At 48.9% G+C, this 26,603-nt stretch overlaps 1 protein-coding gene across 5 annotated transcripts; it reads left to right on the top strand.

Moving 5' to 3' along the window:
* The first annotated feature begins 13,813 nt into the window (after positions 1-13,813).
* LOC144275307 (uncharacterized) lies at positions 13,814-26,431 on the top strand. 5 transcript variants are annotated; one of them, XM_077834521.1, is made up of 4 exons: positions 13,814-14,874; positions 15,803-16,015; positions 21,042-21,140; positions 21,495-26,431. In XM_077834521.1, exons 3-4 carry the CDS (start codon positions 21,077-21,079, stop codon positions 23,135-23,137), a joined length of 1,707 nt encoding a protein of 568 aa, XP_077690647.1. In that variant the 5' UTR covers positions 13,814-14,874; positions 15,803-16,015; positions 21,042-21,076; the 3' UTR covers positions 23,138-26,431. The 5 variants fall into 5 exon arrangements, with proteins under 5 accessions (XP_077690647.1, XP_077690649.1, XP_077690650.1 ...); XM_077834523.1 differs by having other exon boundaries at positions 15,806-16,015; XM_077834524.1 differs by having other exon boundaries at positions 21,498-26,430.
* Positions 26,432-26,603: the final 172 nt, after the last annotated feature.

A 26,603-nucleotide genomic window follows, 5' to 3' on the forward strand; every position in this document is an offset into this window, starting at 1 on the left:
CTGAAATATCATTTAGTTGTTGTGTACAAACATATTCTGAAAATTTTGTGTCTCTTTTATCTGATCTCAGAAACATTGGTTGGACAGACAGACTGACTGACAAACGCCTCTATTTAAAAACAAAAACAAAAAACACTTTTAAAAAACATTAAAAGAAAAAAAGGGGCAAAATGTTTCCCAGTTTACCAAAAACCTCAGCTTAGATCTGCCCTTGGGATTTGGGGCACCGATTGCATGGTTCACCTCGGGCGCCAGTTGCTGGCAGCTAGTCTAGGGCCACCCCTGTCTATGACCATTGACCAGCAGACCTTCTGGGAACAATTCCCTCAACAGAAATCCTGGTGCCACCTGCCCCACTCCTGAGCCAATCCCCTTTCTTGTTATTCAGGTAGATAAGAAGTCCCAGTGCCATAAAGAGTGGCACCAGCACAGAGTCCCCCACCTCTGTAAGGATTTTGCTCCTGGAAGATTCAGTCCCTGTCCATCCAAGCCTGATGTTGATGCTGGGGCCTAATGATGACATTTCCATAGTAATATTATTCATTAATTCTCTGCAGATCATTCTAGCAGAAATATTCATGGTGCATGCTTCTCCTTCCCTTCTGCATGCACAGGCTGATGATGGTGTGGGCATCTCTGGGGGAGGGGATAGAGAAGAGAGCAGATTCTTTCAGTGTCATTGGAGTGGGGAACTAAGCCCCTAAAGCCCTTGCCAAAAAAATGTCAAATTGCTGCTGACATTGCCATAAAGGGAAGGGAAAGAGGAGACCCCCTCCCCCAGTACCAAACCCTTCCACTGACTCCTTAGGGCCAAACCCCCAAACTGCTTCCCCTGGGGACATGCTTCCTAGCCCCACAGATCTCACTGCCAGGACTTTTCTCCAGAGACTCAGCCTCACTTTTGTCTTTGCTATTTCAACCCCCTCCCACTGCTTTCTCGCACCTGAGTTATTGGTGTTGAAAACACACCCAGAAATAACAAGAACTGTAAGCAGGCAGGGCACCTCCAGTGCTCCCTCTAGGCTCACACCACAGGCAGACTCCATTTATTGGGATGTTCCATAAACTTCATAAACACCTGTCCCGTCCCCATCCCTTCTCACATCATGCTCTATCACATTAGCCAGCATTCAGAATAAAGTTCTCAAGTCTACCCATTTCCCCCGGCCTTTCCTGCCTGTTGTCTCATTTCCCGAACCCGAGGTTTCTCTGCTGGAGCTCACCCTCCCCAGGCAGCTGCTGTACTCCCTGAAAACTCTCTCTACACTGTCTTTCCTGAGTCAGCAGGCACCCCCCAGCCCTTCTTAACTGGGGCAACTCCCCAGTCACAGAGTCTTCACTGCAGCAGCCTTCCTCACTCTGCAATTTCCTGAGTGCCTCCTGCTGCTCTTTGTAGGAAAACAGCTAATCTAACCCAGGTGTGCCCCATTAGTCATCAGCGATCGCTAACCCCAGGCCCTACAGCTGTTAATAGGTGAACTGCCCTGCTACAAGAACCCCCAGTTCATGGACATATCAGATCCCAGCCATGGCCTCTGACAGCTCCAATTAGGGTCTCAGAAGTGTCCAGCCCCCTTATAAGGCCGCCTGCCCTCAGCCAGTCATTTCTCTGTCCAGAACCGTGTGAGACTCCATGGATCTGGGGCCCCTATGAGGCCTTGACTGTCAACCCTACTCTAATTATCATGGCTGCATCTGCATTAGCCTCCCCCTTCTTTGTGTGCAGCAGGCAGGGACAGGAATCTGAGACTCCTGCAGAACCGGAGGAGGATTTTACATGGACCTGGGGCTGTCCCAGGGTGTCCTCAAACTAAAAGAGCCCTGGGCTGATGGGCAGCTGACCCCAGGGCATGCCCCAAGCCCTGGCTGGCAGCAGGGGCAGGTTTCTCTGAGGCTCTGTCTCTGGTCCATTCGCTCTGGAGGTTTCTCTCTGTTCAGGAAAAAGAGAAGGATTCTGACCTGACCTGGATCCTCCCCCACCCCACTTGCTCCCCTTTTCCTGTTTCTGTCCTCGGTGCTGGGGGGAGGATTATTAACTGTCACCACCAGAAGGTTCTGGTTATTGCTGGGAGAGAGGAAGGAGGCAGCTCTCTTGGCTCACTATCTCCCAGTTTGAGCTTCCCGGGTGCTGCTTCTCTGCAGTGGGGTCTGTGTGGGGAGAGCCCTTCACTAACGCCACTCTGTGCCGAGCCTTCACAAAATCTCACTATGAGACTAAGCAACCCCCAAATGATTAATTTTATGAACATTTAATATTTCAAAAATGGAGAACAATAAAAGACAAATACAAAATTTTGATTGAAAATGTCACAAAAAATAAAAAGGTTTCAGAGTAACAGCCGTGTTAGTCTGTATTCGCAAAAAGAAAAGGAGTACTTGTGGCACCTTAGAGACTAACCAAATTATTTGAGCATAAGCTTTCGTGAGCTACAGCTCACTTCATCGGATGCATACTGTGGAAAATACAGAAGATGTTTGTTTTTATACACACAAATCATGAAAAAATAGGTGTTTATCACTACAAAAGGTTTTCTCTCCCCCCACCCCACTCTCCTGCTGGTAATAGCTTATGTAAAGTGATCACTCTCCTTACAATGTGTATGATAATCAAAGTGGGCCATTTCCAGCACAAATCCAGGTTTTCTCCACACACACCCCCGACACACACACACAAACCCACTCTCCTGTTGGTAATAGCTTATCTAAAGTGATCACTCTCCTTACAATGTGTATGATAATCAAGGTGGGCCATTTCCAGCACAAATCCAGGGTTTAACAAGAACGTCTGGGAGGGAGGGGGGGTTAGGAAAACAAGGGGAAATAGGTTACCTTGCATAATGACTTAGCCACTCCCAGTCTCTATTCAAGCCTAAGTTAATTGTATCCAATTTGCAAATGAATTCCAATTCAGCAGTCTCCCGGTGAAGTCTGGATTTGAAGTTTTTCTGTTGAAATATCGCAACATTCATGTCTGTAATCGCATGACCAGAGAGATTGAAGTGCTCTCCAACTGGTTTATGAATGTTATAATTCTTGACATCTGATTTGTGTCCATTTATTCTTTTACGTAGAGACTGTCCAGTCTGACCAATGTACATGGCAGAGGGGCATTGCTGGCACATGATGGCATATATCACATTGGTAGAAGTGAAGTGAGCTGTAGCTCACGAAAGCTCATGCTCAAATAAATTGGTTAGTCTCTAAGGTGCCAGAAGTACTCCTTTTCTTTTTGCGAATACAGACTAACATGGCTGTTACTCTGAAACCTGTCATTATGCAAGAGTTAATAAGACACATGCACCTCTAAATATACTACCAAGTATATAAAGACTAACAATATTTTCTACATCTCAAGGACGATTTTAACCAGTTGATTCTGGGAAACTTTCATGGGAGAGTGCATCAGCCACTTTGTTAGAAGATCTTGAGATGTGTTGTATGTCGAAATCAAAATCTTGGAGAGCTAAACTCCACCGAATAAGTTTTTTGTTATTTCCTGTCACGGTATGAAGCCACCGTAGCGCAGCATGGTCGGTTTGCAGGTGGAAACGCCATCCCCAAACATATGGGCGTAGCTTTTCCAGAGGGTAGACAAAAGCGTAACATTCTTTTTCACTGTCTGACCAGTTGCTTTCTCTCTCAGACAGCTTCTTGCTGAGAAACACTACAGGGTAGAATTCTTGATCCGGTTCTTCCTGCATTAAAACTGCTCCCACACCACGTTTGGAGGCATCTGTGGTTACTAGGAATGGTTTGTCAAAGTCTGGGGCCCTTAGCACAGGGTCAGACATGAGTGTCGCTTTAAGCTGGTTAAAGGCCTTCTAACACTCTTTGGTCCACTGAATGGCATTTGACTGTTTCTTTTTGGTTAGGTCTGTCAGTGGGGCGGCGATTTGGCTGTATTGCAGTACAAATTGCCTGTGATATCTGGCCAAACCTAAGAAGGATTGGACCTGTTTCTTTGACTTTGGGACAGGCCACTTTTGGATAGCATCCACTTTGGCCTGTAGGGGGTTGATAGTTCCTTGACCCACCTGGTGTCCAACGTAAGTCACTCTGTTTAGGCCTATTTGACACTTCTTAGCCTTAAGAGTTAGTCCTGCCTCCCTTATGCACTCGAAGACTTTTTGTAGATGTTCCAGGTGTTCTGCCCAGGAATCCGAAAATATGGCCACATTGTCAAGGTAGGCGACTGCATATTCTCCTAATCCTGCTAGGAGACCATCTACAAGTCTTTGGAAGGTGGCAGGTGCATTCTGCAGCCCGAAAGAGAGTACATTAAATTCATACAGCCCGACATGTATGGTGAAGGCTGCGCTTTCCTTGGCGGATTCATCTAGCGGTACCTGCCAGTACCCCTTGGTTAAGTCCAAGGTAGAGATGAACTTGGCCCGTCCCAGTTTCTCTCATAGTTCATCTGTGCGTGGCATTGGATAGTTGTGTGGGCGAGTTACAGCATTTAGCTTACGGAAGTCCACGCAAAAACGTATCTCCCCATCTGGTTTGGGAACTAGAATCACTGGAGATGCCCATGCACTGCCAGAGGGGTGGATTACACCCATCTGAGGCATATCCTGGATCTCCCGGTCTATAGCTTGAGGAGACACCCGGTAAGGTTGGACTTTAATTGAGTGAGCATTACCTGTGTCAGTGGAGTGGTATGCCCGTTCAGTCAGTCCTGGGGTGGCTGAGAACGTCGGCGCATAGCTAGTGCACAGCTCCTTGATCTGCTGTTGCTGCATACGCCCAAGAGTCATGGAGAGGTTCACCTCGTCCATGCCACCAGCACTTTTCCCTTCGTAGTAGACACCTTCAGGCCACTCAGTGTCACCTCCTCCCTGGGCTGTAAACTGACAAATATTTAATTCTCTGGAATAAAAGGGCTTTAGAGAATTAATATGGTATACCTTAGGCTTTCGGTTGGAGGTGGGGAATGCTATGAGATAACTAACAGCTCCCAGGCGCTCCTGGACCATGAATGGCCTTTCCCACGACGCTTCCATTTTATGGGCCTGGAGCACCTTTAAGACCATGACCTGGTCTCCTACTTTGAAGGAAAGCTCTCTGGCATGTTTATCATACCAGACTTTTTGCTCTTTTTGAGCATCCTGTAGGTTTTCTTTAGCAAGGGCTAAGGAGGTTCGGAGGGTGTTTTGTAGGTTGGTTACAAAGTCCGGAATGTTAGTTCCTGGAGAAGGTGTAAATCCCTCCCATTGCTGCTTCACCAACTGTAATGGCCCCTTAACCTCGCGGCCATATACAAGTTCAAATGGTGAAAACCCTAAACTGGGATGTGGTACAGCTCTGTAGGCAAAGAGCAACTGCTGCAACACTAGGTCCCAGTCATTGGAGCACTCATTTACAAATTTATGTATCATGGCCCCCAAAGTCCTATTAAATTTCTCCACCAGGCCATTTGTTTGATGATGGTAAGGGGTGGCAACCAAGTGATTTACCCCATGAGCTTCCCAAAGGCTTTCCATAGTTCCTGCCAGGAAATAAGTTCTTGCATCTGGGAGGATGTCAGAGGGCCTGGCACACACTTTTAGCCCTGGTGTTTCTTAGAGCTACTGCTTTCAGCCAACGGGTGGCAAAATCCATGAAAGTCAGTATGTACTGCTTTCCTCTAGGTGTCTTTTTCGAAAAGGAGCCAGAATATCCACAGCTACTCGCTGAAATGGAACTTCAGTGATGGGGAGTGGCTGGAGAGGGGCTTTGAGCTGGTCTTGGGGTTTTCCCACTCTTTGGCATACTTCACAAGACTGGACATAGGTAGAAACATCCTTGCCCATTCCCTCCCAGTGGAATGACCTCCCCAAACGGTCTTTGGTCCTGTTCACCCCAGCATGGCCACTAGGATGATCGTGAGCCAAGCTTTACCCAGTACTTAGTTGGAACTACCAACTGTCTCTGAGGATGACAGTCTTCCTGGTGTCCACCAGAAAGAGTTTCCTTGTATAAAAGTCCTCTTTCTACAACAAACCTAGATTGATTAGAAGAGCTGAGAGGTGGTGGGTTGCTCCGTGCCGCCGTCCAAGCTCTCTGGAGGCTTTCATCTGCTTCCTGTTCGGTCTGGAACTGTTCCCTTGATGTTGGAGAGAAATCAGTTCCTCACTGGATTGTGAACCTATGCTTGGTCCCTCTGGAAGCTACGTAAGGGATGGGACTGTTTCCGTTGACTGTGAACCACTCTCTGCTGGTGCACTATGTTGGGGTTCAGGCTCTGGCTGAGCCTCTTGTGTAGGGTTATTGGCTGCTGCCGGTTCTGGTTCTGGGACTGGCTCTGTCTGGGTCTCTGGGACTGGATCCACCACTGCCGTTGCAGATGTTGGCATGGGGTCTGGGTCCATCACCTCTGACCGGGTCCTGGTAGAAGTTTCCGGAATAGAGCTAGGTGGGACGGCTTGCTTAGCCTGGCTGTGGGTGACCATTCCCACCCTCTTGGCTAGCTTCACATGATTGGCCAAGTCTTCCCCCAAGAGCATGGGGATGGGATAATCATCATAGACTGCAAAAGTCCACGTTCCTGACCAGCCCTTGTACTGGACAGGCAACTTGGCTGTTGGCAAATTGAAAGAGTTGGACTTGAGCGGTTGAATTGTCACTTGGATCTCCAGGTCGATTAAATTGGGGTCCACTAAGGAAGCATGGATAGATGACACTTGTGCTCCGGTGTCCCTCCACGCGGTGACCTTCTTCCCGCCCACACTCACAGTTTCCCTCCGCTCTGAAGGTATCTGGGAGTTATCTGGGCCTGAGGACCTCTGGTGTGATTCCAGTGCAATGAACTGTAATCTGTTGGGGTTCTTGGGGCAGTTGGCCTTCACATGCCCTGGCTCATTACATTTAAAACATCGTCCAGATGACGGGTCACTGGTGCGAGGTGGTTGCTGGAGAACAGTGTGGCAGGACGATAAGGTGTCTGGAGTATTCCTTGGTGTGTAGTTGGGGCCTTGGGCTGCCCCTGGTAGTAAGGTGTGGTCTGAGGGTGTTCCTTCTGGTATCCGCTCCAACTGTGACCTGGGTTGTTCCTCTCTCCTCCCTCCACCCATTTTGTTCCGGCTTGCCCCGCCTCTCTGGCAGTTTGGGACTGCTCGTATCAATGAGCATAAGAAGCAAGACTTTCTGCTGAGTCCATTTCCTTATCCCATAAACACTGTTTTATTTCCTCCTTGGACATATTCAGGAATTGCTCCTGAGCTATCAAATCACACATTCCATCAAAGCTAGTGACACCCCTTCCTTGGACCCATTTATCTAACAGATCCTTCATCTGGTTTAGATAAGCCACATTACTTAGTCCAGGCCCTATCTTAAGGGTTCGAAATTTTACTCTGTACATTTCAGATGTAATTTGAAATTGCTTTAAAACCAAATCCTTGAACTTATTATAGTCAGAAGCCTCATCAATAAGCATCTTTTTGAATATGTCCAGAGCTCTTCCAGTTAATTTTGCGACCAATGTAGTCATCTTGTGAGCTTCAGAAATTTTATGGAGAGTGCACAGTCTTTCAAGGGTGAGAAAATATTCAGCAATATCACTGGATTCATCATACTGTGGACATAGTTGCTCCCATTTGTGGACTGTTAGGGAAGGATTGTTAGGGTTATCCAGTAGATTCCGCTCAGCCCTTACCTTCTCCAACTCCAGTTCATGCTTCCTCTCTTTTTCCCTCTCCTCCATTTCTTTTTCCGTTGCCTCCAGTACTCTCCTGTGGGCAGCCTCTTTGGCTGTTTCTGCCTTGGGCTCTGTCATGTTTGCCTCTCTGTTTTTAACTAACTTTACACCTGAGAGTTAGAAAGAAAACAAACAAACAAAAAAAAACTTGGCTTGTCAAAAAGCTATATATATATATAGGTTGTGCTGTAACCGGATACCTATGTTCTCTGATAGTGACTGACAGCCTACAGAAAAATCCTTAAAAAAAAAAACCTAACACCTTTGTCTCCAGGCAAATAGACAGAAAACCCCTCTAGTTGCTCTTAGATAAAAAACAACTTCAGGTCTGTGAAGACTTGTGAATTTCCCTGCAGGAGGTTAACTAGCCTGCCTTTAGGTAGAGAAAACTCCAGCTCACAAAAGACACTTCCCTTTTGTCTCTGCTCTGGCCCCCAAGCAGAGACAAAAAAAACCTCTAACTGCCTTCAGCTTAAAACCTGCTTTCCAGTAGCCCAAAGGAAAAAAAGAATATTTCCTTTTAAAAAATCTGTGCTTCTGGTTCAAGAAATCTCAAATTGATCTCAAAAGGATTTCAAGTTAATCCCACTACTCTGCCACCATGTCAAGGTTCCTTCCCCATTCTGAACTCTAGGGTACAGATGTGGGGACCTGCATGAAATACCCCCTATGCTTATTTTTACCAGCTTAGGTTAAAACTTCTCCAGGGTACAAACTATTTTACCTTTTGCCCTTGGACTTTATTGCTGCCACCACCAAGCGTCTAACAAATATATAACAGGGAAAGAGCCCGCTTGGAAACGTCTTTCCCCCCAAAATCCTCCCAAACCCTACACCCCCCTTTCCTACGGAAAGCTTGATAAAAATCCTCACCAATTTGCATAGGTGAACACAGACCCAAACCCTTGGATCTTAAGAACAATGAAAAAGCAATCAGGTTCTTAAAAGAAGAATTTTAATTGAAGAAAAAGTAAGAGAATCACCTCTGTAAAATCAGGATGGTAAATACCTTACAGGGTAATCAGATTCAAAACATAGAGAATCCCTCGAGGCAAAACCTTAAGTTACAAAAAGACACAAAAACAGGAATATCCATTCCATTCAGCACAACTTATTTTATCAGCGATTTAAACAAAACAGAATCTAATGCATATCTAACTAGATTGCTTATTAGCCCTTTACAGGAGTTCTAACCTGCATTCCTGCTCTGGTCTGGGCAAAAACAACACACAGACAGAGAGAGAGAACCCTTTGTTTTCCCCACCCCCCCTCCAGCTTTGAAAGTATCTTGTCTCCTCATTGGTCATTTTGGTCAGGTGCCAGCAAGGTTATCTTTAGCTTCTTAACCTTTTACAGGTGAAAGGGTTTTTTCCTCTGGCCAGGAGAGATTTAAAAGTGGTTTGCCTTCCCTTTATATTTATGACACAGCCAAAAGACACTCCAGGACAAGGAGGCATTGCAAATAACAATAGCACCAGTATCCTCTGTTTCCCAATGATCCCAGTGACCAGAGGCTTCCCCTCCTGCTCCCAACCAACCCTCACACCATGAATTTCGTCACTGATTTGGATGGGGCAGGGCCCCGAAGGTGGAGGGCTAACTCAGGTGGATCCTTTGATGTCTAGTCAGGGCTGAGCTCTGGCCGAAGCTTTTCCTGAAGTTGTGGCATGTGTAGGGTTTCTCTCCTGTATGGATTCTCTGGTGGGTGCTGAGGTTCGAGCTCTGACTGAAGATTTTTCCACACAGGGTATTTATAGGGAGTCTCTCCTGAGAGGGTTCTCTGGTATCTGATGAGGTCTGAGCTCTGGCTGAAGCTTTTCCTGCAGTCAGGGCACTTGTATAGCTTTTCTCCAGAAACATGAGCTGCCTGGTGTCTAATGAGGTGCCTGTTGTCGTTGAAGCTTTTTTCACAGTCACGACACTTGTAGGGTTTCTCTTCTGTGTGGATCCTCTGGTGCTGAATGAGGTTTGAGCTCTGAGTGAAATTTTTCCCACAGTCAGGGCATATAAAAGGCTTTTCTCCAATGTGGATCCTCTGGTGCACACTAAGGGCTGAGCTCTCATTGAAGCTTTTCCTGCAATCACACTTGTAGGGTTTCTCCCCTGTGTGCAGTCACTGATGGGTGATCAGCCTGGATTTCCAAAGGAAGCTTTTCCTGCATTCACCACGTTTGATCTCTTTCTATTGAGGTGTCACGGCTGGTCAATTTCTTCAGGTGTCTTGGTTGTCCTGTGAGTGGATTTATTCCCTCTCTTCCTTAGAGGGTTTCCATTCTCCATGACTGGCTCACTCTGATGGTCACAGGCTTTTTCCTGCTCAGGACTCTTGGAAACACTCCCTTCAGATCTTCCAGATCCCCTCCCTTGTGGTGCCGCTTGCTCTGGACCTGCCTGCAGAGAGTCTCTTCCCCGTTTTCCCTCACCATCCCGTAACCTGCAGGGATAGAGGATCTAGACAGGAGCCGCTCCCTGTGCTGGTGGGCATGGGAACCTGAGAGAGGTGAATGGGGAAGGGTTTTTCACAAGGATAAAAACCAAACTAAAATCTCTGTTGGTAAAACTGAAAATCAGGAACTGAGTTCCACAGAAAAGAGGATATCGGGGAAAACCATGCTTCAACAGCCTGGAAGTTGAAGATAAACAAATTCAGGCTGGAAATAAGGCAGAATTTTTTTTAACAGTGAGAGTAATTAACCACTGGAACAATTTACCAAGGGTCATGGAGGATTCCCCATCCCTGACAACTTTTAAATCAGGATTGGATGTTTGTCTAAAAGATCTGCTCTCGGAATTAGATTGGGGAAGTTCTCTGGCCAGTATTATACAGGGGGTCAGACTAAATGATCACAGTGGTCCCTTCCAGCCTTAGAATCTATGAATCTCATGAGGAAGGGTTAGTGGCCAGATATCAGGTAGGATGGATGGGAAGCCACGAGTGACATCTGCCATGAGACTACAACATGTATTGGTAATAATTCTGAATGACCTGAGCTGAGGCAGAACTAAGAGCAAGGCCTGGAAGCCTTTTGAGTTGGTTTAAGCACTTCCTCACCTGTGCAGATGCCACTCAGGAGCTCCCTTTTCTTGGAGCCAGGGTGCTTCCCCTCTGTCCAGCTGGGATGTCAGATCAAGTCTGGGCATTGGAATCCTGCTCAGAAGGGAGAGAACAGACCATATCAGGGTTTGTTACATATTGGCTGAGAACATGTCACAAAGACTGTTCCAGGATTTTAAACCCAGCTTCTTTGGCTTTGTCTAGAGTAGATGTTTTCTTCTGGAAATCTCCCACCAGTGTACCCACACAGGAGCAGCTCCACCATTAGTAGCCACAACTGGAGCACTAGGATGGACAGGAATCAGGCAACTAACTCTACCACCACTGTAACATCTAGCTGTGCTGTAAGCAGCCAGGTGACATGGCGGTAAAAACACCGATGTCCCATTTGTGTGACTACTACAAAACAGCCGGGCCAAATTTTCTCTGAGGAATAGTAAATTCACAGAAAAATGCATTTTTCAGGCCACCAAAACTATCTGCTCAATCCAAGCAAATTCAATGAGTAGTTTTGCCCCCAAAATTCTTTTCCACATTTTTTAAATTAACCACTTTGGCATTTCATTTCAAAATGGCACTGGACATAAACAATGTTCTTTCAAGGAGAAAAACTGAGGGGCGTCGGAAATCAGTTTTTGTTCAAAACACTATTTTTTATTAATTATTATGATTATTATTATTTTGTTAGGCCACTGAACTGAAAACTCAGTTATTCTTTCATCATTTGGCTCTCCACTCCATCCCCTCCACCCCGCCTGGAGCTGAGCCAGCGTTACTGCAATGTAGGGGCAGAGAAGAGACAAAGCCTTTCTTCCGCAGGTCAGCACTTCAATCCAATGGACCCTCTCACACACACTGGGAGGGAGATGTGGTTTCCGCGGTAAATTCAAGGATACACACTCCGGTTACTTGATACATTCTGCAGAGCAGGGGTAATAAAGCATTTGCTGCAGTTTATGTTCCTCTACGTTTATGCAAATTATCTCATTAGGTAATGTGCATGCAATTTCACGTGGAGCAGCACACTCACCCTGTCTCCCTCCTCTCGGGCTGGGAGACTCGGTCCCTGGCCCGGCCCAGGGCGGTCGCTCTCCCGGGGCTGGCTCGGATCCGCAAGCGCTCAGGGGAGCAGACCCAGGGGGGTCAGGGAGGACAGCAGCTCCGGGACTCGCAGACCCCCGCCCGCCCCGGAGCAGAGCTGGGGCGAGGAGGGGCCGTTAGTGAAAGGTAACTTTCCTGCCCGGCCCCAGCCCTTTCCCCCAGGTCTCTCGCGTCTGCGGCTCCGAAGCTGGTGTCATCAGAGCCCGAGGCTGGTTCCAGTCCCCGGAGACAGTGTCCCCCTCCCCCCATCCTGGAGGTGGGGCAGTAGCTTTAGAGTCTGACCCTGAAGCTCCGCCTGAGATAACAGAGTAGCCTTCCCCACCCCCTACCCCCCCTTGTGTGGCCAAGGCCTGGGTAACTGACAGTTGCAGGGGTTTTTAGCAGCTGCGGGTTGTGGTATTTTGGGCTATTTGGCTGCCCTGCCGCTGGCTGGAGCTGCTCGGGACCAGGAGGCTCCTGATCTGCTGCGCAAAGCCGTGGGTGACTGATGTCGGGGTGTCCCCCCACTATAGGTGCTGGAACTAGGGGTGCACGGGTTCTGCTGCACCCTGACTTGAAGTGGTTTCCATCATAAACAGGGTTTACAATTTGGTTCAATGGCTCTGGGCAACCCCACTTATGCACATTGTTCCAGCGCCCTGACCCCCACCCATTGTGTGCCCAGCGGGCAGAGTGCACCCCTCACCTTAGCCCTGCGTGTATGGGAGGCAGCTTGAGACAAGGCTTTGGGGCTTCCCAGGCTGGTGAGGGAGCTACTGCCCCCTGCACATTCAGGGGATAATTATCCCTGAGAGCCAGCCCAGCTTTGAGGGTTTCAGGCTGCTGCAGAAAGACGGTCTGTAACCTTTCCCTGCTAAGAAGAAACCAGCATGAGCTGCCACCATCACAAATATTGTTGAAATCACATTTTCCCAACTCTCTAATTGTGTAGTGAATGGCAGTACCCTACTGTGGCCATTCATTCTGCCATTTCGTCCCCCTTGTCTGTGGGAGTCTTTTCCTTTGCCTACTATGGGCTTTCGGTCAGGTCCATAGGCTGTGACCCAGAGTCACTGATTCCTCTGTGGATGACTGAATCTGCACTTTTCTAGGACCTTTTCCCAGAATACCTTCTGAGGAGCTGCCGGTCCTCCCAGAGCCCCCAGAAGTCACTGGGGGAGAGAAATGTTCACTTCCTGTCCTGACACAGGCCAGCTGGAAACAGGCTGATGGCTCCTGCTCCCCACCCAGACCAGGGTGCATGGGAACCCCACTGGGAGCAGCGGGATGGGTCCTTTCTCCTGACTGTGCTGGCATGAGCAAGGGTGGCATGGGGACCAGTACCCAGGCAGAGCTGGAGGGCCAACAGGGAGCTGGGTCATGCATGCTGCTGCACTAAGCCCCAGGGACAAGTGTCAGGAGTGTTCAGGGTTGGCACAGTGCTGGGCACACAAAGGGCTAGCCTGACATCACCCCCAGCCATGAGACCCAGCACAGCCTCTGCCTCCTCCTCAGATCCCACAGGAGACTGAGAGCCTGGCCCAGCTGCAGGGCTTAAAACAGACTGGAAAAGGGGGAGACCTCACCACACCAGCCAGGAGGGGGCGCTGCTTCCTCCAGCTGGGGCATGCGGGGGAGCAACGTACCCAGCCCCAAGGGAGGAGCCAGAGCTCTCTGCCTGGGGGTGGATTTTACAGGAAAAGAAGAGATTTGGGATACGACAAAGGGGTCTGGGCTGATGGGCGCCTGGCCCCGGGGGCGGCCCCGAGCCCTGGCTGGCAGCAGGGGGCAGTTTCTCTGGGGCTCTGTCTGGTTGGTTCGCGCTGGAGGTTTCTCTCTGCTCAGGCAGGAGAGAAGGGTCCGGCCGGATCCCCCGTGCAGCGCTTCTGCTCCCAGGAGCTCATTGGCTGCGGTCGATAGAAGGCCCGGCTGTTGCTACGGGCGGGGCGGGGCGGGAGGCTGCACTTCCTGGGTCAGACACTGTCGCTCCAGCCGGAGCAGCGGATCGTCCTGTCCCCGCCCCAGCGGGGTCTGTGTGGGGAGAGCCCTTTCCTGCCGCCCTCTGTGTCCAGCCGGAGGGGGGGACCCAGTTCTGCTCCCGGGGGCGGGGGTCTGCGAGTCCCAGCGCTGCTGCCCTCCCTGACCCGCCCCGGCTCTGCCCCCCTGAGCGCCTGCAGGAGCCGAGCCGGCGCCGGGGGAGCGACCGGCCCGGGCCGGGCCGGGCCAGGGACCGAGTCTCCCAGCCCGAGGGGTGGGGAGAGGGAGCAGCAGGGAGACGGGGGAAGAGACTGGAAGGGGCAGCAGGAGCAATAAGGGGGTGTATGCAGATCTCTGGTCAGATCCTCTTCTCTCCCCCCTCCCCCCCTTATGCAGAGGGAGGAATTGAACCTGTTTGGCCCACATCCCAGCTGAGTGCTAACTTCTGGGCTCTGTGTTATACTGTCGGCACCTTCTCTGGGTTTGGGACGGGCCCTGGCTGCCAGGCATGCTCTGAGCACACCTGCCAGATCAGGCCTTGCAGGGAAGTTAGGCATTCACCTGCCTGGCTTAGCCTGGTTCAGGGATCGTGCTAGGGCTCAGACGGGAGATAGTGTCCGGATGCCTAGAGGGAGGCAACAGTGTGCTTGACCAGAACAGGAACTTAGGCAGCTAGGGAACTTTTACAGCAGTAATTTAGATGTGCAGTGAGAGCAAGGTTGTATAAAAGTGGCACCTGTAACTGGAACGTAGGCACCTAAATCTGGGCCAGTTAGCTTACCTGAATGATTACACAGGCCCAGGAGGAGGCTGTGAACTTGTGAGTTTAGGAGAGGATGCCTGGCTGAATTAGCATCCGGGCTCACAGAAGATGGATGGATTGGAAGGGTTAAAGGTGTGTACTTTTGAGTTAGCGAAATAAGCCCCACAAAGGAGGAATGTTGGTCTGAGCATTCTGGTCTGGGAGTAATCATTGCAAGACGGCAAGAGAGCGAGAGAGAGCTGCAGGACTGAGCGTGCCACCAGCTCCTAGGTGGCACCCCATCACTCCAGGCAAGCATGAGAAAGCCAGGAAAGGCCACAGGTAAGGGACCCCTTGTGCATCTTTAATTGCCCCCTTTTGCTTAAGCATTAGGACACTGTGTTTTATTACATGGTCACATATTATTTCTCAGAACTCATTGTCTCAGGAAGTTGTTGAGGCCAAGAATTTAATAAGATTCAAAAAAGGATTGGACATTTACATGGACATCACACTTCAGGTCTGAAGCCAATTTCTGGCTAGTAGAGACCAGAAGAAGACCTAATATGGGGGCATATTTTCCCACATCTGCTACACCATCCTCTGAAGCAGCTGGTGCTGGCCATTGTGAGAGACAGAATATTGGGCTAGGTCCATACCTGGGTCTGATCCCGTCTGGAAATTCCTATGTTTGTATTATACGCTGCAGGGTTTTTTCCTACAATCTTAAGTGCACATGTTTGACAGCCTGTAATATAACTGTGTCATCTGGCATGCTGACAACAACTTCCCCGTGGCCAAAATCCTATGGTAAATCTTTAGTGAAGCAGATTTGTCATATCGTCACTTCTGTCTTTTACAATTGTGCAGGCAGTGATTAATTTGTGCCGGGGCTGAGCCCTGGCACCTTGAGGCTTGGCAGTTCATAGCCCTGACACCTCTGGGCTCCTGGCCAGCAGCTGCAGCTCTCCAGTTGCCCAACTCGGAAGGCAGTGCCACCGCCACCAGCAGCACAGAAGGAAGAGTGGCAATACTGTCCCATGCCACTCTTACTTCTGTGCTGCTTCTGGCAACAGTGCTGCTTTCAGAGCTGGGCGCCCAGCCAGCAGCCGCCACTCTCCAGCTGCTCAGCTTGAGCCCCGGCACCTCTTTCATTACAGATTAAGCACTGGGTGTATATTGTTAATTATTATGCTGCTACATGTACAAGCCGGATTTCTAATCCCTCTGGACTCAGATACACTTCTGATGGGTGGTTTTGTTATCACAGCAGAACAGAGAGTTGCACTAACAGCCTGGATGCCTATTCTGGATGCCACCTTTTCTGACACCAGTATCCCCTTCTGACACCAGCCTGACCCCTCTGTCAAGCAGTAGCAGTTGTCTGAAGTCTTGCAGGTTGGCTTCACAGTTGGGGAGAAATCAGTGATTATCCATGAGGGTTTCCAGCCAGCTGGTTTTCATCACACATGGGTGACTCAAGGTAACGTGCTGTGGCCACTGAACTTGAGCTATACCAACATACTCTTAAGTTTGAAATCAGTCTGTATACACTGTAAGAGTAAATTGCAGTACATCAATTCTGACACGAGAAGGACAAACTGCATGCAGGGCAATCCCTTCTCCTAGGAATCTCAACCCCACACTAGTTCCCAGACTGTTAGACTATCCGGTAGCCCAGTGGTTGGAGCACTCACCTTGTTCAAAGCCTTTCTCCCCTTTGAGAGAAGGGGGACTTGAACCTGGGTCTCCCAAATCTCCACTTAGAGCTCTAACCACATGTCTAACCTAAAAGTTATAGGGCAAGCCCTGCCTCCACAGTCTGCTCCTCTGGCTATTTTATGCAGAGTGGGGCAGGCACCTCTCTCCTTCTCACAAGAAACAACTTAGGGGGCCTGAGCCACCTGACTCCATGAGACAAGTTCCAAGCTGGGAATTGCAAGCCAAGCTAAAAGCCTCCCTGCAGCCTGCATTGCAGGGGCCTATCTGCATTGGAGGGGCAGGACTTCAAACGCACCTCTCTTGTTGGCATCTGATACTGGCCAGTTTAGATGTCTCCCTGCCTAATATGCTGGCTTTTGTGGATCCCATTCTAAGGCGCCTGTTTCTCCCCGTTCATTGTACTGGGAGCAGCTGCACCTAACTCAGGTTTTGTGAATACCAGTACTGTTCCAGTGACTTCTTAGGTGCCTAAGAATCCAATTGCAGATCTGGGCCCAACTGTGACACTGTAGCCAAACAAGTTAATGTAATCCTTGGATGTATAAACAGGAATAGTGCATCGGAGTAGAGAGGTTGTTTTACCTCTCTATTTGGCACTGGTGCGACCACTGCTGGAATTCTGTGCCCAGTTCTGGTGTCCACAATTCTAGAAGGATTTTGAGAAATTGGAAAGGGTTCAGAGGAGAACCCTAAGAATGATTAAAGGATTGGAAAACCTGCCTTACAGTGAGAGCTCCAAAAGCTCAATCGATTTAGCTTAGCAAAGAGAAGGTGAAGGGATGACTTGATCACTGTCTATAAGTATCTTCATGGGGAAAAAAAATCTTTTATAAGTTAAGGGCTCTTCAATTTAGCAGACAAAGGTCTAACATGATCCAGTGCCTGGAATTTGTAGCTAGACAAATTCAGCCTGCAAATAAGGTGCAAGTTTGTAACAGTGAGGGGAATTAACCATTGGAACAACTTACTCAGGGTCGTGGTGGATTCTCCATCACTGACTACTTTTAAATCAAGGTTGGATGTTGTCCTAAAATATATACTCAAGTTGAAACAGGAATTATTGTGGGGCAGGTCTCTGGTCTGTATCATATAGATGATCACAATGGTCCCTTCCGGCCTTGAAGTCTATGAACAATGGAGGGAGGGGAGATCTTGTACAGAATTGTCAGAGCAAAACTCTTATGCCTGCAGAATGCAACAAGAGGCTACTTAACATTCACGTCCTTACCCGGGATCATCTGGTTTTAAGGAACTTGCATATGTGACCCTTCTGCCCGTCAGAGTTGGCAGCAACAAGGGCCGGGTTCAATATCTAGGGGATCCATTCCAATAACACAATGCAAACCGGCTCGAGCCCCCACCCAGTGACCTGGGACAAATATATACCACCCCCGCTGGGCGCCTCCAAGAGGCAATACTTCCCCTCTCGCAAGCACATAGTCTGAGTGTAGCAAAAGCCTTTTAATAACAGAGAAACAATGTGGCATTATGTTGGGGAAACACCACCACCAAGATTCATAACACAACCCATGAGCAAAAAAAAACCCACCCCAAGCAAATTGGGGCATGCCCTTTTCCCTTTGGTTCTTGAGTCCAGCAACCCCAAATCACCCAAAGTCCCAAAAGTCCAATGCCCCAAAAAGTCTCTGTCCCTGGTCAGGGCAGCCCCAGAGTTCAAAAGTTTATCTGCGGAGCTTTACCTCCCAACCTGGGTGGAAATGGGACGGGGGTAAGAGGCACCTTACATGATCTGAAGCTGACCGCCCCACGAACTTCTTCGCTCAGCTCCGCTCCGCCAGCCGCCCCACGAACTCCTTCGCTCAGCTCCGCTCCGCCAGCCGCCCCACGAACTCCTTCGCTCAGCTCCACGGCCCACAAGCAGCTCCTACCATCCACAAACTGCTCCGCGTCAAACTGCTTCACCAGCCGGTCCGCAAGGCACTCCAGCCGTCCCACAAACTGCTCCACAATATATCTTCAGGCTCCCCCACTACTTAACACAACACTCAATGATTTCAGCTCTTAGGTGAATTCAGCTTGTAGTAGGGGAGCCCCAGTGCTGGTGCACTGTCAGCCCAAAGTGAGCTCAGCAGCCTATAACTAGACTTCTAATGAAATCAAAATTAGCTCTGATATTCCACAGTGGAGAAAGGAGGAAGTGCAATTAGCATGTAAGGCCCTCACCAAGGGGCCCATGCCACCAAGTATTAATACTTGTCCCCAGCCTCTCTCCTTTCACACAGTTTTGGAACCCATGACCCTTGCCTAGCGAGTGCTACTTAGTTGATGGTGAATCCCTCCATCATAACAAAATGCCACGTACAGTTCCAAGCACAGTTCCCATAATCAGGGTAATAACAATTTATTCTTCCTGCCCCAATAACAGAGACACTGGGGATCCCACAGCAGCCAAAGTGACCATTTGAGCAGCTATGGTCTCATTCTAGGCGTGGTGGGTGTGCCTATGCAAATGAGATCGGCCCCTGAAGTTCTTTTCCACAACTTGCCACACCTCACCACCAGATGTCAGGGTGGAGCTCATCCTGACACTGCTTACACATGAAAAATCCACACTCAGAAAACAAAGTGGGATTCTCTCTTTTGTGGGCAGGAAGCCTTGAGCCAATCTAGCCTCATGGCACCAGTGGGACCTGGAGGGGGGGTAGCTCTGTATTTCATAGGTAGCGGGTGCTTTAGAATGCTCTTTTGGTTCCCTTCCTCTAACGTCAGACAAAGTGACCATAATGATTCCTTTTAGCTGTCACAGGGTGGCACAAATTTCCTTCCCCTTGTCCCTGTGCTTGGGCTGGCAAAAGAAAGGGTCACAGGTGCCTCTTGCAGGTGCTTCACCCGTGTTCTTTTATTTACAGTGGCTGTACTGTCCTGTCAAGGTTCTTTCCCCACTCTGAACTCAAGGGTACAGATGTGGGGACCTGCGTGAAAACCCCCTAAGCTTATTTTTACCAGCTTAGGTTAAAACTTCCCCAAGGTGCAAACTATTTTACCTTTAGCCCTTGGACTTTATCGCTGCCACCACCAAGCGTCTAACAGATATATAACGGGGAAAGAGCCCGCTTGAAAACGTCTTTCCCCCCAAAATCCTCCCCAAACCCTACACCCCCTTTCCTGGGGAAGGCTTGATAAAAATCCTCACCAATTTGCATAGGTGAACACAGACCCAAACCCTTGGATCTCAAGAACAATGAAAAAAGCAATCAGGTTCTTAAAAGAAGAATTTTAATTGAAGAAAAAGTAAAAAGAATCACCTCTATAAAATCAGGATGGTAAATACCTTACAGGGTAATTAGATTCAAAACAGAGACTCCCTCTAGGCAAAACCTTGTTACAAAAAGACACAAAACCTGGAATATCTATTCCATTCAGCACAGCTTATTTTCTTAGCCATTTAAACAAACAGAATCTAACGCATATCGAGCTAGATTACTTACTAAGTTCTAAGACTCCATTCCTGCTCTGTTCCTGGCAAAAACATCACCCAGACAGAGAGAGACTTTGTTTCTCCCTCCCTGTAGCTTTTGAAAGTATCTTGTCTCCTCATTGGTCATTTTGGTCAGGTGCCAGCGAGGTTATCCTAGCTTCTTAACCCTTTACAGGTGAAAGGGCTTTTCCTCTGGCCAGGAGGGATTTTAAAGGTGTTTACCCTTCCCTTTGTATTTATAATGCCCCCAAATCACAGATAGGGTGAAACGCTGGCTGGGATTTCTTCCTGGAGCTCGAGGAGAAAACAGAGTTAATAAGACACATGCACCTCTAAATATACTACCAAGTATATAAAGACTAACAATATTTTCCACATCTCAAGGACTATTTTAACCAGCTGATTCTGGGAAACTTTCACGGGAGAGTGCATCAGCCACTTTGTTAGGAGCTCCTGAGATGTGTTGGATGTCGAAATCAAAATCTTGGAGAGCTAAACTCCACTGAATAAGTTTTTTTTGTTGTTATTTCCCTTGGCAGTATGAAGCCACTGTAGCGCAGCATGGTTGGTTTGCAGGTGGAAACGCCGTCTCCAAACATATGGGCGTAGCTTTTCCAGAGCGTAGACAATGACGTAACATTTTTTCCCACTGACTGACCAGTTGCTTTTCCTCTCTGACAGCTTCTTGTTGAGAAACACTGCAGGGTGGAATTCTTGATCCGGTCCTTCCTGCATTAAAACTGCTCCCACACCGCGCTCGGACGCATCTGTGGTTACTAGGAATGGTTTGTCAAAGTCTGGGGCCCTTAGTACAGGGTCAGACATGAGTGTCGCTTTAAGCTGGTTAAAGGTCTTCTAACACTTTTTGGTCCACTGAATGGCATTTGGCCGTTTCTTTTTGGTTAGGTTTGTCAGTGGGGCGGTGATTTGGCTGTATTGCTGTACAAATCGCCTGTAATAACCAGCCAAGCCTAAGAAGGATTGAACCTGTTTCTTTGATTTTGGGACAGGCCACTTTTGGATAGCATCCACTTTGGCCTGTAGGGGGTTGATAGTTCCTTGACCCATGTACCCGGCTGCCCTTCAGGGAAGAAGGGGGAAGCTGGGTCTTTAGCAGGGCATCCAAAGGTGTTATACCTCTGCCCTGCGACACAGGCCTTAAAATCTACAAGGGGAACAACAGGGCATCTGTCTCTCACAAAGGGTCTCCGTGACCAGGTTCCCATCTGTTCGGATCCCATGCCCTTCAGCATGGAATAAGGCTGGGTTAAAACCCCATGTAACACTTTATTGTAAGGAAATGGAATAAACCCTGATCTCAGTTGTTTGTGTGTTTTCTCCTGAGCAGGATTACTCATTGACAACTCCAATGTGAGCCCTCAGATGGAACAAGGGGAAGAGCCATGGGTCCCAGATATCCAGGGCTGTGAAGAACAGGAGATTTCAGGTGAGGTTAAACTAACTTGGTAGCCATCAGCGAGTAAAGTAAAAATGAGGGATTCCCACCAACACCCCATGTGTTTCCCCAGTTCTGCCTTCCCCAGGACTGTCCCCCACAAGGGTCGTATCCTCATCGCAGATGTCACTCATCATAGCTTCCCATCCACACTGCCTGACAGCTGGAGTGTTTGGGTGGGAACTTGTCCTTTCCCCCATTTCCTCCAGGGGATTCATTTCCTGATGTTCCAATCTCTCCATTTGTTATTTGAGTTTGTTCCCCCACTTCTTGTTCCCCTCTCTGAGGTTCTCTGTCTCCCCAGCACAGGGAATGACTCCTGTCTGGATTCTCTTTCTGTCCCAGCAGGTGACAGGACGGTGAGTGAGAACAAGGAGGAGACCCCTCAGCAGGAAGGTCCCAAGCAAGTGGAACCGCCTGGGATGTTATTGGGAAGAGCTGAAGGGGATGTTTCCCAGAGTCGTGAGCAGGGAGAAGCCTGTGAGAGTCAGCGCAGGCTGGAGAAGCATCAGAAAAACCAGCCAGGGAAGGGAGAGGGAAAACCCACTTGCTGTGGAGAAGGACTCGAGAAACCAGAAGACTTCTCGGCTTGTCAGAGAGAAGGGAAAGGAGGTGAAAATGGAGATACACACACTGTGTCTTGGAAAAGCTGTAGACAGAGTTCAGAACTTAGTGTTCAGCAGACCATCCACCCCGGAGAGAGGCCCAATAAATGCGCCGACTGTGAGAAAAGTTTTACCCAGAAATCAGCCCTTGTTAGACACCAAAGGCTGCACACGGGAGAGAAGCCCTACAAATGCAGTGACTGTGGGAAGAGCTTCAGCGTGAGCTCACACCTGATCACCCACCAGAGACTGCACACGGGAGAGAGACCCTACAAGTGCCTGGACTGTGGGAAAAGCTTCAGCGAGAGCTCAAACTTTATTCACCATCGGAGAATCCACACAGGAGAGAGACCCTATAAATGCCCGGACTGCGGGAAATGCTTCAGTAACAACTCAGACCTCACGAGGCACCACCGGACCCACACGGGAGAGAGGCCTTATGAGTGCCCGGACTGCAGGAAGAGCTTCAGCGTGAGGTCCCATTTAGCTAGACACCAGCGCGTGCATGCAAAGGAGGAGGAGCTGGAAAGCTCCCCCCTTCTTGCACATCAGAGACTCCCGTCAGACGAGAAGCTCTACAAATGCCCTGACCGCTGGAGAAGGTTCAGGGACAGCAGAGGCCTTGCCACACATCAGAGAATCCGCAGAGGGCAGAAATGCTACCAGTGCTCCGACTGCGGGAAAAGTTTTGGGGTGAGCTCAGCTCTTTCTGAGCACCAGAGAATCCATGCAGATGAGAAACCCAGCGTCTGCCCGGATTGTGGGAAATGCTTTCTTCAGAGCTCAGGGCTGCTCCTCCACCAGATTAGCCATGCAGGGGGGAAGCCCTACACATGTGAAGAGTGTGGTAAACACTTCACTCAGAGATCAAATCTCCAGGCGCACCTCAAACATCACACAGCCGAGAAGCCCCATAAATGCACCCAGTGTGGGAAGAGCTTTGTCAAGCGCTCCATCCTGGCTAGGCACCAGATCACCCACACGGACCTGAAACCATTTAAATGCTCCACGTGCAGCAAAAGCTTCACTCAGCTCTCTAGCCTCACGAGGCATGAGAGGGTCCATGAGGCAGAGATGCTCTCCGAGCCCCCCGACTGGATGGCAGAAATGAACCATACATTCATCGATTCCAGTGGGCGGGCGTGGAACTGGGCTCGAGAGTACCCGGCTGCCCAGCTGTGGGGTGAGGAGGCAGCCATAACCAGCCCCAAACTGATCAGTGACCCTCAGCTTACGCCTGGTCTGGCAAACCCCAGGCAGGGCAGGGGAGACCTCAGCCAGCCCCTTTTAAGTGCTGCTGACCTGTCTGCCAAGCCACCAAGCTCCTCTGCCTCCTGCCAGGACAGTGCAGGGAGGGAGAATGTCTCCATCTCCCTGGACTGAAAGATCCCCCATCCCCTTAACCGCTTCCCCAGGCCGCCAGCCTCAGGAGCAGTACAAGAGGAGGGCATTATGGCTGGGATTTCCCAAGGCACCCAGAGGGCAGGATTGGAGGTGATGGGAAGCAGAGGGGGGCAGCTGGCTGCTAGGGGTATTGAGTGAGTGTCTGGAGACTGGGGAATAAGGAATCATAAAATATCAGGGTTGGAAGGGACCTCAGGAGGTCATCTAGTCCAACCCCCTGCTCAAAGCAGGGGGAGAATGGGCAGGGTTAGGATGCTGCATTCCCCTCAACTGGAGTCTCAGCATCTCTGAAAGCCGATCCTGATACTTTTAATGACCACCATTAGTCACTTGCGCCATCACTTCCTGGTAAAATCTGCTGCTTTTTCCCACCCTTTGGGTGTCTTCCCCACCCTTCTTTCCAGGTGTCCCTCTCCTGTCTCTGTATTTCTCCTCCTGTCTTCCCTCAGCATGTCCTCCGCTGCAGCAGTTCACGCAGCCATCACTCCCTTTCCCCCCATCCCCTCTGCTACAAGAACGAACAATGACTCAGTTGGGCTGGCATGTACAGTGCCATAGGGATTTAGCTTAAACCCCACCGCAAGAGGAAAGGGGGCGGGTCTTTCTGCAGACACCACTGAACCAGACTTACCTCGCGTTTGGAATGTTCCCTTCCCCTAACAAATCAAAGCTTAGATTCTGCAGAATCTGGACGTGCCAGAGGGAGCACACAAATACCTCATGCAGCTGGATGCTTGATACTGCTTTCTTACATACAACGGTTATGGTCAGTATGGAAATGTTTAAGCCGACAGATAGAGGGATGTGTATGGAGAAAATAGATAAATAGAAAAAAGACTTTCTCCTGGGGACCTCTTGAATATTTTCTAGAGCTTGTTGGAAGGATTGGACTCCCAAGTATTATTTTACAGCGTTAAAGAAGACAAAAGTATCTTGCAGTGTAAAGAGGAAAAATCCATTAAACTTAAAGGGGGAAATGGTTGGAAAGGTACTTGAGTTAATCCAGTAGCAGGAACCTTTTTGTAGTTGATGGGTATCCTTCTGTTTTGTACTTTTTGATTTTAAACTGCAGCCATATGTGGTTTGAGAAAGCTCTCAAGGGAAACTTTATAAATCAAAATAAAATAATTGTACGATGGCTGAAATGCTGGCACAGCTCCTTAGGGACTTATCAAGGAAAGTTGTGTGTGTGTGTGTGTGTGTGTGGCATGCAGCTGAGCTGGGTAAACAAGCCTGTGATCGAACAGGTTCAGTACAGCCTTTTGCAGCACCTTAGTGGCAAGGTCAGATCTGTAGCTTGGCAGGTGTTGGTGTCATTCTGGCTTAGCCCCATTCAGCTTCCCACCCTCACCCCCTTCAGGACCATCTGCAGACACTCCACAGCCTCCATTTTTGTCAGTTAATTTTAAACTAGCTTATTAAGTCTGTAGGGATTTAATGTGGGGGAGGGATAGCTCAGTGGTTGAGCATTGGCCTGCTAAACCCAGAGTTGTAAGCTCAATCCTTGAGGGGGCCATTTAGGGATCTGGGGCAAAAATTGAGGATTAGTCCTGCTTTGTGCAGGGGGTTGGACTAGATGAGGTCCCTTCCAACCCTGATATTCTATGAAACAGCTCCTACAGCTTCAGGAGCTGGAGCTTTAAAAGCCTAACATTCCCTGATTAGGCCAGTCAGAGGTCTCTGTGGTAAAAGCCCTTTAGGAGGTTTCAGCCCTCATGCTGCTGAGTGATTGTTTTTTTATTTTACAAGGAAAAGCTAGTACAAAAGGTAGCAGAAACCCACAACTCTGATTCTCAAGCATTTTAAATGAAATCCCAAAGCACAATTCACCCCAGAGATAAATGAAACATGCAACAGCAAAATATTGTTGCCTTATGGCCTGATGTATTGCTACTGCATGGTGTTAAATACTTTGAATTAGGATATGGCACTTTGCATACAATCTACCCAGTTCAAATCTCTCTGCTCCTTCCCCTGTTGTTCGTGTCACACAAAAGTTTCTGGCTGATTCAGTGGATCACACTAGTTTCTTCTTCTAAATGAGGAAAATTCTCTCCCATACAGGATCTTGTTTTCCCAAATTAAATGTCTCTCTTCTTTAATTCAGCCTCTAAACTCACTCTTATCTGAGGAGTTGTTGTGTGCAAAGTTGTCCCCTGGGCAAGGAGCAGCTATGCAGGTTTCAGGGCAAGGTCAGTTCTTCAGCCAGGCGGACAGGTGACAAGATCTCTCTCAGGCGGGGATTTGCTCCTCTCTCCCTTCTCCTCTCTTGTTCTCACTCTTTTTCCCAGCCAGGATGGCACACAGGGAGAAGGGGAAGGACATGCCTCTAGGAGGACTGCCTGCAGATGGGAACAGCGGAGTGCTTGGCCAGCTGCTCCGGCATCACCAGCTCCAGAGTGGCTTGAATCTGCGATGACCCAATGGCGGGGAGTTGGCTTTTCAGCCTCAGCTGCTCGGCCTCTGTGGACACCTAGCTGTAGAGGTCACTCACAAAGGATTTCATCGGTTTTCTGGTCTTGCCTGACATATGCACCTTGCCCTGGTGCAGCTGGTGCAGGATTCTGGAGACATACAGGGAGTGGTAGCATTTCTTCAACAGGCTGCTCCTTGCTGGATCTATTGTCTCCTGTTGCCCTTCCTGAGGCTGGAGCATCCTCCACTTGGGCTTTGGGTGCATCCTTCTGCATAGGGGCCATTTTCTCCAATGAGCCTGAGCTATCTTCTTCCTGCCTGGGCACCTGCCATGGCTCCATTCTGGAATGGCTCAGTTCACTTCAGTCCCTGCCACTCCTGCTGCCCTCTTATATATTGGCTGGCATGCAAATGAGGGGTGCTCATTGTGACAGACCCCATTACCCAACTATGCATGACTATGATCAGTTCCTTCCCCTATGTGAATGAAAAAACCTGACTGTTCACTGGCAATCAAGATGCTACAGCACCTTTATGGGCTTATGTGCTACCCCACAGAGATTAATGGAGAATAATTATATGTTAGTATAATTAAAATATTCAGGGATCACCAATGAATAAATGATTATTCTCATAATATTATTGATTTACAATCAATTCGTTAATTATCATGGACTTATTATCATTCAAATCCAAACCCTGTACTGAATACAAAATTATTAATTTCCTCCTGGGTGTTTCCCATGACACATCTGAGTGCTTCACAAACATTAATACATTTATCTTCACAGCACCTGTGGAAGGGGACATGGCATCATAATCTCCAGATTGCAGACTGGAAACTGAGGTACAGAGTGATTAAGGCCAAAATGGTCAGAAGTGTCCTCTGGTTGTGGGTACCCAGCTGGAGACACTCAGGGCCTAGTGTTCCAGAGCACTTAGCACTTTCCATATTCAGAGCAGAGTTCCAGTAGGTCAGCTGTGGTTGTAAATGCTCAGCAGCACCCCCTGCAAATCTGGCCCCAAGTGT

The sequence above is a fragment of the Eretmochelys imbricata genome, chromosome 14 (assembly GCF_965152235.1).
Source record: "Eretmochelys imbricata isolate rEreImb1 chromosome 14, rEreImb1.hap1, whole genome shotgun sequence".
Classification (NCBI taxonomy): Eukaryota; Metazoa; Chordata; order Testudines; family Cheloniidae; genus Eretmochelys; species Eretmochelys imbricata.